General features: G+C 35.5%; 2 protein-coding genes across 2 annotated transcripts; one reads left to right on the forward strand and one right to left on the reverse strand.

Moving 5' to 3' along the window:
- Positions 1 to 10533: 10533 nt before the first annotated feature.
- Positions 10534 to 11618, forward strand: LOC121049991 (protein FAR1-RELATED SEQUENCE 5-like). The gene is made up of 3 exons (XM_040508503.1): positions 10534 to 11143; positions 11386 to 11453; positions 11538 to 11618. The coding sequence occupies exons 1-3, from the start codon at positions 10534 to 10536 to the stop codon at positions 11616 to 11618; spliced, it is 759 nt and encodes a 252-aa protein (XP_040364437.1).
- Positions 11619 to 15637: 4019 nt separating this feature from the next.
- LOC112171136 (protein ALP1-like) lies at positions 15638 to 16180 on the reverse strand. Its single transcript, XM_024308364.1, has one exon. The coding sequence runs from the start codon at positions 16178 to 16180 to the stop codon at positions 15638 to 15640; it is 543 nt and encodes a 180-aa protein (XP_024164132.1).
- Positions 16181 to 17621: the final 1441 nt, after the last annotated feature.

Consider the following 17621-nt stretch of genomic DNA (forward strand, 5'->3'; position numbering starts at 1 on the left):
AAACAATCACAAATACTCTGGGCATGATGGTTCAGACATCAACACTAAATACTTATAATTTTTTTTCTTTTAACATAAGCAATCAAAGATATCCTGAACCTACAATGTCAACACAAACTCAACCTTTAGAGTCACATATTACAATAAACAAGTTTACACATTAAACTGAAACAATAATTCAATAAGTATACTCACACACTATGCTCATTATACAGCGGAAGTCTAACAAGTGTTTAACACAATGAGATTACTAAACCTATCACTGCAACAGTAAGAAACCTCTACGGCTTCAACCACGTTCACCCTAACCTATAGGATAAACCCTTAAACCATTGAATAGTGCACCGGGTTGGAACAACAAGCCTGGTAAGCTTATGAAGCTCGTGTGAGTAAACTCAAACTATCAAAACAGAAACGCATGCTTAAGTCATCTTAACCTAAGCAAATCGATAATCATATATCACAATATAATCAGTTTCATATCTTTCAATATCATGCTTACGTAAGTCAACTCATGACTAAAACACATATGCTTTAACTCTCAACTCAGTATCCCATTTCACAAAACTTCAACTAAAACAATTCAAACTCAAGTTTTAACACATTTTAAAACGCAACAATCTACAAAAACATCCTTGATTTGTCTCATCAAAAGTAATTGTCACCTTAGTGACATTTCAAATCATTTTTAGTATCAATGAAAAATTCATGAAATCACACTTCTTTCCTTTTGATAGGAAGCATTTCTCATCATTGTGAAATCATAAATCATTTCAAGACTTACCACAATCTCGGGAAGAAATATAAATCTCAAACCAAAATCACACTCACAATTTACACTAAGTAAAACCAGTAATCCCTGCATAGGAAATTATTTCATGAGATCACCTAAAATCACACAATCCAAATCATAGTAATCCCTGCATATAATTTAGTTTAGGAGACTACATTAAAGAGGTCACGCAAAAACTGAAAATATTACACAAATCTCATTAAAGGATTTCACACTCTTGTCATCCCTGTGACCCTCAGTACAAATACAAAAACATTTAACGAGATCACGTAAGACCTGAAAATGTTACACAAATCTCAAACACTTTTCCAAAACAATATAAATTATCTTTTCCACAATATATTGCTTTCCTTGAAAAGTCACTTCTCAAAACAATAATATGAAAATTCACTAATATCACTTTTACCACACAACAAACGCACCAAGATATAATATTTCACGTAAATATATTTACTCAGGAATGCCACTAAAACCAACTATAGTTCACAGTTGAACAAATAACTCCAAGACGATAAGTAACTCCATTTGTAACTGAACATCACGAGATTTACTCACATCTGAATCTCATTGCGTCTTCTTACACCAAACGAGACTAACCACAATACCACCAAAACTCCAGTCAAAATGATCTTGTTACGCACCTAAGCAACAAAGTCACAACTCAGTACAATGAAACATGAAAACGTATAAAGTTCAAAACACGCGAACAATAAACCAAAAACTACATCAATCGAGACGGAGCTTCATCCAAGACTGTCCAAAGTCTCCGAAATACTCCTATAGTCTATTTATCAAAAAAAAAAAAGGATGATCCAACGGTCGGATTCTCACGAATCGAAAACGGAACTAACCGAACTACGTTAAACCTAGCATGTTTTAAATTATCAAACTATGCCACAACCCATGTATGAACACGCTTATGTCGACGAGTGGAAGTTCATAAAGAAAACAGGAGCTCTAACACAAGCAGGAAGTGCCACCACAAGCAGTTGGGCATGAGCCCTACACACCGCCATATAAAACTCAATTCTACGGAAGTCAACTATCAAAATGGAGACCTAGGTGAGAGAAACAACTTTTTCATGTCTGGAGCCAAGGCCAAGTCAGCCTAGATCGAGCTGTAAAGCTAGATCAGTCGTTGGATTTCAACTCAAGATTCCAGCCACCACACCTCGAATCGTGTTGCAAGACTGGTATGGTTGGAATGAGAATGAGGAGAGCTACAAAACCCAGTAGGTTTCAAGCCCTAAGATCGTCAGAATAAGATGAAGTAACGTTGGCAGTCTGCTGCCGTGTTTTGGCCCTTGATCCATCGTGTACGACGCAAATCGATAAAAACCAAACTGGTAGGGAGGACAGTGAGGAGGAGGCGAACACTTCTGGACTGGTGGCGCTACGACGTCGGAAACGAAAAATAGGACCGCGATGGGTCAGCCGTTTTATAGGGAGAGTTAGGTTTTCTAGAATTTTCTGGAAATCTTCCGAAAATGGGAATTGATACATTTTCCCTATTTTTCTGTATTTATACTTAAATTTCTGAAAAAGGAAATAACTTCCACTCATAACTTCTTCATACGATCACCAATTTTGGCGTGCTGCATGTTCACGAACTCATGATTGGCTCTACGACTTTCGTGAAGGAAGTTTTCAGAAAAACTCAACGAATAAAAAGTCAACTCAAAAATAAAACATTTCGAGTAATTATTTGTTCGAAACACTATCACTCTATCACAAAACAATTGAAAGGCAGCCAAAATAATTAATCGCACAAATCGACAACTTATTAATTTTTAGAAATCATTACAAAATAATAATGAAAACTCCGGGTATTATAGAAGAATAGGGGAAGGCAAAGGAAGTAGGTGATTAATTGAGGAATTTAATGATACAAGAATGAAGGATTCAGAGCACTGACATATACTTGTACGAACACGTTTGATAACATTATATACACTTTTTAGTTAAAAATAATAATTAACTATTCATTAGTGATGGGTTATTTAAACCGCCGTAGACTATTGACTCCTTTTATTGGATCCAAATTTACTCACCATAAACCCTTAGGTGGTGATACCACCATCCAATCAAAATCTGCCATGTATGTTAGCTTATAACCATATGTTAACTATGGTTAACCCTTAATAATCATCAGGAAAGAGAAAAAATAATTTAATAATATAAAACTAATTTCCAGATTATTCATTAAATAAACACACACTAAACCTTTTTGTCTTCTACTTGGTCTGACTTTTTTTTTTCTGCTACCAACGTCTTCTACCATCATCTTCTTTATTTCTTTTTTCTCCAGTCCACTCTCCTCTCACAGACGTTTGGTTCTTCATCTTTTTTTTTTTTTTTGGCTGATTGGTTCTTCATCTTCGGCATAACCTATATTGGCAACGGTAAGCTACTGACTCTCCACCTATATTTTGTTTTATTTGTATTTGTTTTTTACACTGTAGTACTTTCTTTCTCTCAACCTTTCTATCCGCCTAAACCTTTTTTACCCAGAAAAATTGCTAATCATTTATTCAAAAAAAGAAAAGAAAAAGTGATGATCATTTAATTGCTTTTGGCAATAAACGTAATCCATAAACATATTGACACAATTGTTTTAGTTAGATTGACAGAGTGCATAGTAATTGGGACACAAGCCTACACCACCAAATTCATGGAAAATAAAGACGATGAATCTTGTTATCAGCATTGTAGTAACACTGAGAATGAGCAAAGAGGATGTGAAGATGATGCAATTGATGGTAAGACTAATGAGGAACCTAAATATGATACTCAAGAGGCTAGTAGCGATACTCAAGTGCCCAGTGATGATGAACACGTGGATTCTGGTTTAGAAGGTTTATGTATCTTGGATGGTAAGAAGCAAGCAGGAGGTGAGAATATCCCAGTTCTTAGTATGAGTTTTGAAAGTGTTCAAGATGCATATGACTATTATAATTCATATGTTAGAGTTGTTGGATTTAGCGTTCGAAGGCTGAGAAGCAACAAATATAAGCATACTAATGTGACATGGAAAAGAGAATTTTATTGCTCTTGTGAAGGATTCTATACAAAAAAGAACACTCCAGAGAAGAAAAGAGAAGAAAGAAGATTCGGATGTAAGGCAATGCTTTATATCAAACTAAATGAAGATGGGAAATTTGTTGTCACAAAGTTTGAAGCTGAGCATACCCATGATCTTGTTCCTGAATCAAGTTCACATGTCTTAAGGTCACAAAGAACCATAGAACCTTCTCAAGGTGGTTTGATGAATCAAATGCACTTTGCAGGGTTCAAACCATCACAGATCTTTTCATACCTGACCGTCAAAGCAGGAGGACCGGAAAATCTAATTTTCCTTCAAACCGATTACAATAACTTCATTCAAAGAAGGCGGGCAAAGTTTTTAAAAAAAGGTGATGCTCAATGTTTGCTTGATTACTTTAAGAAGAAGCAAATGGAGGATAAGTCATTTTTTTATGCAATTCGAACAAACATCGACAATGAAATATGTGCACTACTAGAATTCTGTTCATTTACATCAGTCCAGAACCGATGTAAAACTAAATTCTGACAGATGTCTTTGTGGTTGATGTAAAAGATATAGACATCAGTATAAGCACGTTTTTAACCGATGTCCCAGACAACAACCAACATCGATTCTAAAAAAAAAATCGATGTATAATCATTATAATCATCATAATCTTATATGTTAACTATATTTAATTCTTCATATTTTCACATTTTATGCTTAATAAAATATATCTCGAACAATACCTAAGTGAACATTTAAATCGATTACAATTTCAGAAATGATGTCTAATACACTCGTAGACATCAGTCTCCAAAAAATACTAGATGATTGTGTTCATTTTTATGTGCAACTTGCCGCCTTATTCTCCTCAAAACGATGTATGTACCTTTAGGCAACATCAGTTAATCTATTAAGAATGATGTTTTATGTTACTAGGAACATCGCTTTTCGTTAGTTGAAACGATGTTCATAATCATGAGACATCAGTCCAGTTTTAGGTACTGATTTATAATCTCTAAATTGACATCGTTTTCTTTGACATTGGTGTTTTGTTTCCCATTTATATAAATCAGTTCATATATATAAGAATGATGTGCAAGTAATGATCTAGCTGCTGTTGGTTGGAAATAAAAAATCTAGAAATACATTTTTCATATATATCATCCAAAAATTGGGGCTTTCCATTCATTTTCTCATCTTCATTCATGATTCCACATAATTCACAAACCAAAAACCCCAAAACCTACAAAGGCTAGCCCATAAACATAATAGCAACCAACTATATCAGTTCTACATATATACACCAAACTTTCCTTCAAAGCAAAAACTAGCTAGCCTTTCTCAAAAATTTCTTCGTAGCCACAAGTCATACACCCAACTCTGTATATAATCAGCCACTTCAATGCGCACCTCGTCAATTTGAGCTTGGCTATATAATTTGCGTGTCTTTACCGCCCACTAGAAATGCATTAAAGAACATATAAGTCACAATGGGGCTAAACATGCTAATACTTAATTAAACTAAAATGTTCTTCATAAGTATACTAAAAATATTGCAGCATTACCCCGGATTGTAAGGCATAAAGAAAATATGATCAGATTTTCCCTCTTTTAACCAATCAACTAAGTACCGCACAAAGTCCGGTCTTTGACAATTATATGTAGCTGTCGGATCAACAAAAGCAAAGGTGTCCAAAAGGTCCCTTTCAGTAATAAGTTCATGCAAGTACCTGTGTCAAAAGCTAAGACATGAAATGCAGCAAAACCCCATAATCCATATCACCTTGCCACACATAACCATTTGCAACAACATAGAATAAATATGTTCGAATTTTTCCACAAAAATCTAGGATCAAAGTCTTATATATGGTTGAAACTTGGCTGATATCACTTAATTTGAATAGTTGCATGAACAAAATAAGAATTATTGCACTAGAGAAAGTGAAGCTTACCCCTCATATGCTCCTTGGCCAATCCACTGCATCTCCAACAGATTAATCACATTCTCAGACAAGATAAAGAGTTGCGTGGGTTCGCCAAACACTTCTTTAGATATCGACATCACATTCAACACTTCATATACAAATTCAAGATTGATTATCAACTTGTCATACAATCCATGCACAAACTAAAGACTCAAAATCATCACTTAAACACTTCAAACACAAACCATCAACTGAAAATTAGCTAAACACTTCACATAGTTCATAGACAAACCAACAGCAGAGTTGGGTTGCTAACCTGAACAGTTGGGATTTCACAATGCACAAACTAGTCCAGCCTTGAAGACCCGTGGATAACCTGCTGCTCCTTGCAACTAACTTGGTATCTTACAATTTATTGAGATAAGGAACATCAGATTATCGCAATATTGAAATTGAATAAGACTTTACTACTACAACATCAGATTATGAACAAAAAGAGTACAAAATGATTTCAGTCATTGTATTAGTAATACTCCCATGTCCCTTCTACTTCATTTGACCCATTATCTAACTAATTACTTATTTCAAAGGATAACACCCACTAAAACTTCTATTAGAACATAAGAAAGAGCTAGTGACAAGAAATCACCTACGTAACCGCACGTTAAAGATTGATCTGAGAAGAAATCACCTGGGTAACTGCACATTCAATACTGATAACACAAAAACCTGCACAAAATTCTCACATCAGTTTTAATTTGATTCCGAACTCACAAGATGAGAGCTTGCTCATAACTTTCAGTCAAACAAAGCTCAAACAGTACAAGAAAACAAAGATTACTTCAAACAGGGTGTATAGCTATCTAAAAATTATTGATGCAAAATTGTTAAAGATCAAATCTTTAACATAATATTAATAGTAACAACAGCAAGAATAAATTTTGACCCCACCAGAAGAAGAGAGAAATCTAAGCATCAAAAGACAAAGCGAAGAATTCAAAAATAGCTAGGCTAGCTGAAGTAGATAGAACTTAACCCGGTTTCTACACAATTTGAAGTGCCACAAGTGTGAATAGGAACTGCCATCAGATATAAGAATTTCTGAGCAGCTAAATAGGTCACAAACAGACCATTTCATTGATTTCCAAGAAGAGATGTTCAATATAGGAAAAAATAACAAAGAGAAGGGAGGATTTGAGAAAGTGAGCTACGATTATACTAATAGTGGAGACTGATAAGAACCTACATATAGGCTGGAATTGTACAGATTGAAATTCCTATTTTTCGTCAAAGGCAGAAGGATGCCATGTATCTGCTGCTAGCTAGTTGCACTAAAAACCTGCAGCAGGTAAAATTTTTTTGAATGCATGCATGTTCCTATAAACTAGGCCCAGAGTCCTAGACTATTGTTGTTATGTTGATTAAAGAAGAAACATTCTACTGTATTACAACAAGGCAAACTGCTAATTTTCAAGCCAACATCCATCAAACGGTTCTCATTATTGTCTTTCATCTATTGCTTTATTAGACGATACATAGCAAGTTTGATTTGAAGTTATTGATTCCACTGAGAAATTCATGTAACATGTTTTAATCATCTTTAATGAAGGTGTACAACAGAAATATTCTGCTATGTAATGTTATCCCAGTAACATATAATAGTAATTCCCGCAGCAAAGCGCGGGCAAATGTAACTAGTATTAAGCTATTCAAGCATTCCAAGTACTAGACTACTTCTTGCAATACTTGAATAAAAACAAGTACGTCTAGATAGAAGTTTTCCTATTAAAAAAAAGGGAAAAAAAAAAGGATCTCTTATAAGCCAAGAGGTACTGCTGAATCATTAGCAATAGTGAGTTACTTCAACTCTTCAAGCATATAGATGAAACATAATGCAAATTTCTCATAAGATGCAGTAATCATGCACTAGTTACCAAAACGAGAAAAAAGAAGTTGAGTCATGCCAGAGGTTAGAATTTTAAATGGAAACCTTGTGTTCGATCACAAGCTAACCTAGATTTCTTTCAAGGACATAATGCAGCAAGGCCAAACACGTATTGAACAACTTAAATAATAAAGAATACTAGGGCATGCAAACAACTAATACTAAATCAAACTACAGACCAAAAGTATTCCAATTAAGCCTATAGTAATCGAGAAGCGGGGTGGCTTTTTCATCAAGATCGGCTACTTGCTCAGTACTCCTCCAGAAGGATAAGTCGATCTTTAATTCCTAAAGCAACATTAATATTTCTGAACACTCAATATCATGTACGATCAACAAGGGGAGCCCTTCTAAGTCTTAGCATTCTCTTTCCACTCAAGCTAAATCTTTACCTTGTTACCTTGTTATGTTGATTAAAGAAGAAACATTCTACTGGACTATTGTCAACTATCTTGAAAATTGGTTCTGTCTTCTTTTCCCACAACAGAAAGCAGAAGATTAATTAACTTAACATGGCTAGCATGGTAAAATAACTCATTCATCACCAACTATTCTCAAAAAATTATTACTTGGGTGTGAAAAACAAATAGCTAGGGATTTTGACCAACAATGAACCAACCTGATATTACAATTAGAAAAAACATTAGGGATGAACATTATACCTCCTGTAGCACTATTGGATGAGGAGCTGAGAAGAGACATGCATCATTGATTGCAGGTGCGGAAGGAACCGAGTGAGTGGATGACCCTACAAATGTTAGAATAAAGCAATTATAACCAAAATTTCATAGCTCACAATTTCAATTTGTACAAATTAAGATTGGAATGAAGCAAGAGAGCATATACCCAAGCTGGATTTCACTTTCTCCAGAAATTCATAGTTCTTCAACCCACCCACAAACTCGTTGCTTCTTAAACTCTAAACAAAAACAATCATACTTCAACAATAGCCCACAAATCCATACAATAATTTCGCCCAAATGAAAACAATAGCCCACAAAAACAATCATACCTATAAAGATTACTTCGTCTTCGACCGACGACTCGCAACACTTTCCAATAATGGAGTCGTAATCGAATCCTACAAACCCTGCAGTGACCTCCCAGTCGTTCTCTGAAGCCACTAGCACCGAATCATCGCCGAGCTTCGATTCGAAGCACTAAGACTGAACGCCGCCGGTTAGAACGGCTTGGATGATGTCCTCATCCTCCTTGAAGCAGCAACGTCGTCATCCTAGTGGGAGGGCCGTGAGCTTCTCACTGGACCAAGTCGATGACGAATAAGCCGAGGACGGTAACAATGGCGGCGACTTTGACTGAGGAGGAGAAGCTCGAGTTTGTGAGGAGCTCGCGTTTGGGAGAATGGAGGTTAGAATGGAGGTCGAGCTAGAGTCAAGACGCACAAAGCACGAGTTAGGGTTTCTGTTTTGGGGTTGGCCGGGTTTTTTTTCAAAGTGTTAAAATTTTAAGTTTTCGAATCCGCTTCCCCAAAATCACTTAAACACTTAGCGCTTCCACCAAAATTTGGTTCCCGCAAATTTTGAAACAAAAATATAGATATCAGTCATTTTAAGAACTGATGTTAATGATACACATTTAAATCGGTATTTTTTGAAACCGATGTTAGACTACTTTTTTACATCGTGGGCAAGTCTGACCGATTTAAATGTTGTGATGTAAATGAACAGAATTCTAGTAGTGGTGGTTGTTTTTTTTGTGATGGAAAATCAAGGAGTGATTATGCTATATTTGGTGATGCGGTTGTCTTTGATACAACCTTCAAAACCAACAAGTACGACATGGTTTGTGCTCCAATTGTTGGAGTTAATCATCATGGTCAAACAATTCTATTTGGCTGTGGGTTATTAGATGGGGAGACCACAGAGGCATGCAAATGGTTCTTTGATGTTTTCCTACAAGCTATGGGAGGAAAAAAACCAAAGACAATATTTACAGATCAAGCTGCATCAATTGCTAGTGCAATTAGGGAAGTACTACCTAATTCTTACCATCGTCTTTATTTGTGGTGCATATATCAAAATGCTACAAAACACTTGAGTCAAGTCTTTACGAAGTTCTCCATATTTTCACAAGCTTTCAAAAGTTGCATATATGATCCAGAGAGTGTTGAAGAGTTTGAATCAAGTTGGAAAGATCTACTTGATTATTATGATTTGAAAGAAAATGAGTGGCTAAAAGACTTGTATAACTTGCGTGAGAAGTGGGCACAAATTTATGGCCGATGCAACTTTTGTGCAGGTATGACCATTTTTGTTTGGTTAAATTGTTTTTGATCGCTTTCTTTTTTTATAATGTAGATCAAGCTTTCTGGGGTTCTTGCTTCTATGTAGTTGTTTATCACATTATGTTTATTAACTATGAGTCAATTAATATATATATACGTATTCAAAGGTTAGGCACTAGACATATATGGACCACAACAAACTTTATTGTACTCTAAGTCTGTAGCAAATCAATACTTATATAACAAGCTCTTTAGATCCATAAGAAGATGACCTGAGAATGTAATAATGGTTGGCTTAAATAATTAAATTTTTAGGCATTTACTTGGTCTTTTTTCTTTCTTTTTTAGTCTTTTTTGTTGAGACAGTAATGCATTAGCTTTATTGTAGGTATGACAACAACTCAGAGAAGTGAAAGTATAAACAAGACTTTGAAAAAGTTATTTTATAAGAACCTTATTCTTTGTGAGTGGATGGTACACTATGAGCGTGCTTTAGTTGATCGAAGAGAAAAGGAGAGGCTCACGGAAGTTGCAACTACGCAAAGAAAGCGAAAACTTCTGTCTAATTGGTAGGTGGAGGTTGAAACAGCAAAGATGTACACAAAAGCGAGTTTCAATTGTTTTCAAGAAGAGTTTCGAAAATGTTTGGACTTGATACTGGAATTAGAGAGTGATAACGGGAGAATAGAAACATATGTGGTTCAAAGACCAGGGAATCCAAACTTGAGAAGGTCAGTCATCTATTCCCCTTCAAATCAGTCAGTTAATTGTAGTTGTAAGAGATTTCAGTTTGAAGGGATTCTTTGTGCACATGCATTAAAATTATTCCTTGAGTTAGGCTTGTCAACATTACCATCCAAGTACTACTTAAAAAGATGGAGACGAGATGCTAGACAAGGAGTTGATCTTGAATGTTATGGGGAAGCAAATTTTAGTGATCGGAGCGCATCTTCTGCACTCCAATATAGTCACTTGGCTCATATAGCACAAAGAATTGTAGCAAAAGGTGCAAAGGATAAGCAATTATCCACTTTGGTGGAGTCTAAATTGTTGGAGTTGGAGGCAGAATTGGATGGCAATTTATCCATTGGACAAGAACATGAAACAAATGGTGATATAGATTCAGACGATCAAGTGAATGAAAATAATGCAAATCTGGTTTTGCGTGATCCAAAAGTTAAGAGACGTAGAAGACGTGGCAAAGGTAAGAGAAATAATGATTTGGGATCTAAGAAGCAATCAAAAACGAGATCTTCATCACTGCGGCAAGAACAAGAGGATGGTCCAGTACCCCTTAAAAAACAAAATGTCTCTGTATCAAAGAAAAGGAAAGCTCCACATCTAAAAGAAAAGGTTAGTAGAAAATGTTATGTGTATTGTTTATCTTGCATTATTTGTTTATCTATACAATATCTAACCATTGTAACAATCATTATCAATATATAGATTCTCAGGAACCCAACTCATATGAACATGAGAAGACTGACCCTTCAAATTCATATGAACATGTTCAGGTTATTTTTGTCATTTATGAAATCTATAGCTCATATTTTGTGAAAGTTGAAATAATTTTATATTACTGTGTATATAATGTATAGGGATCAATTGGATTGGTTAATCAAAATCAATCAAATATGCCCTTCATACGTCCTGGATTTCCAACAACTTTTGGTGCTTAAGGCATTCCCTCGCATTATCCTTATGGATTTCCACCAACAGCTTCTATTGTTCATGCAATTCTAAGTTAATCACTTGGTTACCAACCTATTCGTCCAATGTTTGATTATTCACTTATGTATTCACAGGTTTGCTCTCTTGTATGTATCTATTATTTTATTTTTTTAGATTTGTTTATCTAAATAATAACTATTGCTTATGGAAAAAATTGATAGGCTATCATCCAACCAAGACCTCAAGGACCAGATCACCAACTGAATTTTCCAGATCCATCGACATTTTAAGCACCAATATTGCAGCTAGCTAGAATTGAAAAGAAAAGAAGTTTTGAAGCCATTTTATGAGTAGCTGGTCTGTTTTTTTGTTTGTAGTCTGTCTATTGCTTCTATCAAACTATTAAAGTGATAGAGGAATTTATGTAGAACAGTTCGTGAAATGTACATTCAACTTGGATGTTTCCTTAATTTCATTTATCAAGCTACCTATTTCATTTTGATCTGGCATGTTATCATTTTTGATGAATAATAACTGAAAAAAAAAACAAATGTTATTTTTATGTTAGTCTTGTGAGGCTTTTTGAAGAAAAACAAAAAAAGTAAGTCAAGAAGATGAAGAACCAAACGTCTGTGAGAAGAGAGTGGACTGGAGAAAAAAGAAATAAAGAAGATGATGGTAGAAGACGTTGGTAGCAGAAAAAGAAAGAGAGTTTATATTGAGACCTCCAAATCTGCTCACTTGACCTCACTCTCTTATGAATTATTAAATGACATATATAATCTACTATAAAATGACTATTAAGGACAATAAATTATACCAAAAAAATATTATATTTATTTTATGTAGACTTTCCAATTCAATAATATTAGATTGTATTCCTTATTATTTTCCTTATCTATTTTCATTTTCCAATTTCACTACATACTCATTAAAGCATTCATATACATTTAATAAGAATTAAAAATATGATTAAGATCATGTGACATAAAAATGTATGATATATATGTTGAACGCATATTGGTGAGGGAAAACAAAATAAATCCTCTTATGATTTATGACCTAAATCTAAGTCAATCCATTATATTTGAAAAAAAAAAAACTAAAAAAAATTAAATTAATCATGTGGTACCAAAAATACAGAAAAAAAAATAAACATTAAAAAAAGAATAATTTTTTTTTAGAATAAAAACAAATTTATAAAAATTCAAAATTAAAAAAAAAATCCTTAGCCCACCCGACCCTTACATATGTTAATGAGAATCGAACCCATGACCTTTACAGTGTTGGAATTATAATTTATCAACAGCTCACAGCTCACCGACAAAAATAAAAACAAAAGATTTCTTCATATTTTTTTTTGCACAGCTAAAATAGAAAATAATAATAATAATAATAGTTCATGGCATTTTCTTATTGATTAGACATTAATTTTTGAAACTCATGTTTGATTAAGAAATGTATATTTAGTTAAGATTTACAGAGTGATTAAATCATTGAAATGACTAAATTTTTTATTTTAAAGATAATAATTTGTTTGCAAATTATTTGAGTGAGGTTATTTGAGGAAGTTTAGTGAGGTTTAGTGAGTAAATTTAGTATTTGAAAATTTGATAAGAGGTGTAAAAAGCATAGAGGTCAAGTGAGTAAATTTGGAGGTTCCAATAGAAAAACTCATAAAAGTCAGGGCAAGTTGAAGACAAAAAGGTTTAGTGTGTGTTTATTTAATGAATAATGTAGAAATTAGTTTTATATTATTAAATTATTTTTCTCTTTCCTGATAATTATTAAGGGTTAACCATAGTTAACATATGGTTATAAGCTAAGGGCAACTCCAACCATGGGGTTCAAAATCAGATTTGGGAGAATTATGTGCCTTCTCATCTCCAACCATGGTTTTTGAGGGGTGTTGGTCCTAAATTTATAGGACTTGGGCTCATCCCAAGTCTCAAATATGAGACTTTTCCAAGACCAGGACTCGTCACTGTAGCTACAGGGCCACCAAGTGGGCTGTCTCAGCCCAACAGAAGAAGAGACGCTCCTGGAACTGAGCTTGAAGGAGACGCGTGCGTATGCGCTGGAGAGAGAGAAAGGCCTGACGAAGTCTGGTTCACGGGCCCCACTAGGGCTGCGTTTTGTCCCCTGCCTACCGTTGGAACCCCCAACGGTCATCAAACTGAAGGGCTCTGATCAGTCCATTTTGAATATGGACGGTCAGATGTTGGGTTAATTTTTTTTTTTTTGACTGAAACGGATCTATTTTTAATCCAATGGCTCATATTTTTTGGAAAAAAGTGATCAACGGCTCTTATTAATTGAAGGGTTATTATTTCCTTTTTGTTCCAAAAAAAATAAAAAAATTACTAGAAAATTGGGGGGAAAAAATATACCCGTTGGAACAGTGAATTGTAGAAAATTCTATAAATACCTACCCATTCTTTTCTATTTCCTCACGCCAAATATCCTCCATCTCCTTCACAATTTTCCATTCATTAACCCATCTTCTTGTTCTTAAATATATCTTCCTTTTTTTTTTGTCTTGGAAAAAATGGCTCCGAAAGGGGATTCTTGGAGGCACAATGAAGAAGTCATTCTTTGCCAAGCTTGGATCACCGTTAGGGGTGATGGTTGCATTGGAAAAGATCAAAAGTCGGACTTATTGTGGAGTCGTGTGGCGGAGGAGTACAATGCTCACAAATCGGCCAGTTGCATGGATAGAACACATTCTAGTTGCCACGCTTGTTGGAAGAAAATAAGTCCGGCATATATGAAGTGGCGCCAAGCTCTTAACAAGGTCGAACACTTTCAACGAAGATGCGGCGAAAATATGGAGGACGAGGTAATTATATTGAAATATGTTCAATAATGATTATTTTTTTATTTATCATGTAGTTGTTAAAAGTAAAATGTTGTTATATAGTTTATTCATCGATTTATACTAAGCCAATTCTTTTTTAATATTTTATTTACTTAATATTATATGTAGCTCATGAATGTTAAATCAACGTACTACGACTCGGAAGGTTGTGATTTTGTGTTTGAGCATTGTTGGCAATACTTGAAAAATAAAGAAAGTTTTGGAAAAACGCCATCAATGGAAAACACCCACTTTAGTGTTCCTAATCATGTCAACTTGGATGACGATGGAACACACACTACTGAGGATGAGCTTCCCTCATCAAGAAAGGCACGTCCTCAAGGACAGAAAGCTCAGAAGCTAGCTAAGAAAAAAGGCAATAAGCAGGATGCGGATGGCCTACGAGTTCAAATGCAGAAATGTTATGAACAAACAGAACGCGAGTACCAAAAAAGACAAAGACAGTTTGAGGAAGGTCAACTAATTGAGCAACGTGCTGAGGATGCTCGCATGATGTAGGTGGATCCATCAATTTTCACCCCAAGAAAGAGGATTTATTGGGAGAGGAAACAACAACAAATAATTGATAAGGAGGCAGAAACTTCAAGCATCCCGGAATCTCAAGATCCTACACCCCCTGAAGGAGACAACACAGTTGACCACTTATGATCCATTTGGCGAGACATCTTGGATGTAATTAATATTGTTAGTTGCTTTGAATGGTTTGTGTTTTTAATTTATGATAATAAAAATTATTTTGTTGAGTAGATCATCTTCGTAAAAAAACATTGAACTTTTATTTTCATAATAAAGCACACCACACAAATTAAAAGCACACAATACAAAGTAAAAGCATACCACACAACAATACAACCAAAGTGGGCCATGACCATTTATCATGACAACATGGCCACTTATTGAAAGCACAAAAAAAAAAAAAAGGAAAACTGCTCACTGGTGGTTCTGATCAGCTTGTAACTTCATGGTCCATAGGTGATCGACTAGATCGTCTTGGTGGTTTTTATTCATCACTGGACATCTAACCTTCCTATAACGACGTAAGAATTGATTTAGTTATTGCGGATTGCGATGAACATTGGTGTCCATTACTGGTCTCTTATATATCTCTGCTTTCCTTGGTCTGGTTGGGATATCATCCTGATCAAATGGCTATGCTGCATCTTCATCATGCTCATCTTCAACAATCACATTGTGCAAGATAATGCACGTTGTCATGATGTATTGAAGGTTCTCCTTACTCCACCCACGAGTTGGTCCTCTTATGATTGCCCAACGAGCTTGGAGAATACCAAATGCTCTCTCCATGTCTTTTCTGTATGCTTCCTGCATCCTTGTGAAATGTTGTGTCTGCGGCGACCTCGGGTTTCGGATTGCTTGTACAAATGAACCCCACTTAGGGTATCTGCCATCAACTAGGTAATAACATTGACGATAATGCCTATTATGTACCTGGTAGTTCACTTTAGGGGTTTCACCGGTGCATACGTCATTGAACAACGGTGAACATTCAAGGACGTTAATATCATTCAGGGAACCTGGAAGTCCGAAGAAGACATGCCAAATCCAAGTATCGTAGGAGGTCACCGCCTCTAAGATGATTGTGGGTTTCCCCCTGTAGCTAGTATACTGCCCTGCCCATCCGGTGGGACAATTTTTCCATTGCCAATGCATACAATCAAGGCAATCGACCATCCCCGGGAAATCCCGTTCTGCAGCTTTGTCAAGCAGCCGTCGCAAGTATGCCGGTGTTGGTCGGCGGAGGTAAGTCTCATGGTACACATTTCAGATTGCTTTTGTGAAGTGCTAAAATCTCAATGGCAGTGGTCTTCGCAATATCTAGGTAATCATTGCAGAAACCAGCTGTGATGCCATACGCGAGTATTCTCATGGCGCATGTCAGCTTTTGTTCAGTGGATAAGTTGAGTCTCCCACAAGCATTTATTGTTTGAACAAAATATGGGTCGAAGTTGGCCACGTCGCGCATCATCTTGTCAAAGACCCAAGGTTGCATTCTATATCGCCTACAAAATATGTTTGGTTCATACCTGCACGGATCAATGAAGTATTGAGCTTTGAGTCGAAGATCCATCAGCTCTCGATCCCTGGCCTTATAGGTACGACCTTCTCAAGAACCACCCCATTGTGAATCCTCATCTTCCAGAGTTTGGATTTGCAAGGCAGCGGCAGACATCATCAAGGCTCGTCGACGGCTTCTCGTGACGGCCTCTTCTTGATCTTTCTGCAACCATTTCGTCAAACGATTCATTGTTGAAATGGTTTGACAAAATCAAAACGGAAAAGAAAGAAAGATTTGTGTGATTTGGATATGAGAAGTGTTTGTGAATTTGTGAGAGATGAGAATGACAATGACTCCATATTTATGGACGGTTTCAGTTCATATCATTAGATAAGATATGACACGTGGCAGACAAAGACTCAACCGTAATTTGGACAGCAAATTAGAGATTGACACGTGCCATTGAAATCACATTGAAATTCGGTTGTTTGGCATATATGCCGACACAAAACATCAAAATATCTTCTAAATAGTTAGATTCTTTGTCGTATGTGCCGACACTTTTGTCGTATATGCCGACATAAAAAAAAAAATTTAAAACTTTTTTTAAATTCATTAAATAATAAGATTAATTTTTAAATATTATGATAAAATGTTAAATTATTATTTTTTACCTTATTTAATTAAATTAACATATTTTAAATATAATATTCATCAAAATTATACTCATATTATATTTTATTCACAAATAGTGAAAATAACACCCCCATATAGCGCACCTCATGATTGAAGATGAGAATTGATTCCTATATAAATAGTGCAATAAGGGGGTGCTAAAATGAGAATAGCACCCCCAAATGGTGCCAATGGTTGGAGTTGCCCTAACATACATGACATATTTTGATTGGATGGTGGTATGGAATTTGGATCCCCTTTTATCCTTCACTTTCACAAATCCTGGCAAAAACCGACACGTATTCAATTCCCCATGAATTTCAGTAAAACCAAACAGTTATTCTCTGCAAGCAGGTCCAAGTCAACCAATACGTATTGAGGACGTGGATTTACTGCAGGCCCACTTAACCTTTACAAAAACGAATCCCCTTCCTCGTCCTA

Source organism: Rosa chinensis, chromosome 6 (assembly GCF_002994745.2).
Source record: "Rosa chinensis cultivar Old Blush chromosome 6, RchiOBHm-V2, whole genome shotgun sequence".
NCBI classification, from domain to species: Eukaryota; Viridiplantae; Streptophyta; class Magnoliopsida; order Rosales; family Rosaceae; genus Rosa; species Rosa chinensis.

Bases quoted from the DNA above. Each gene is read 5' to 3' on its own strand.
- LOC121049991 (XM_040508503.1), top strand. From the start codon at position 10,534: ATGTACACAAAAGCGAGTTTCAATTGTTTTCAAGAAGAGTTTCGAAAA. The intron at 11,144-11,385 runs GTAAGAGAAATA...ATCAATATATAG, and splicing joins ACGTAGAAGACGTGGCAAAG to ATTCTCAGGAACCCAACTCA. The intron at 11,454-11,537 runs GTTATTTTTGTC...TATAATGTATAG, and splicing joins ATTCATATGAACATGTTCAG to GGATCAATTGGATTGGTTAA.
- LOC112171136 (XM_024308364.1), bottom strand. From the start codon at position 16,180: ATGGTCGATTGCCTTGATTGTATGCATTGGCAATGGAAAAATTGTCCC.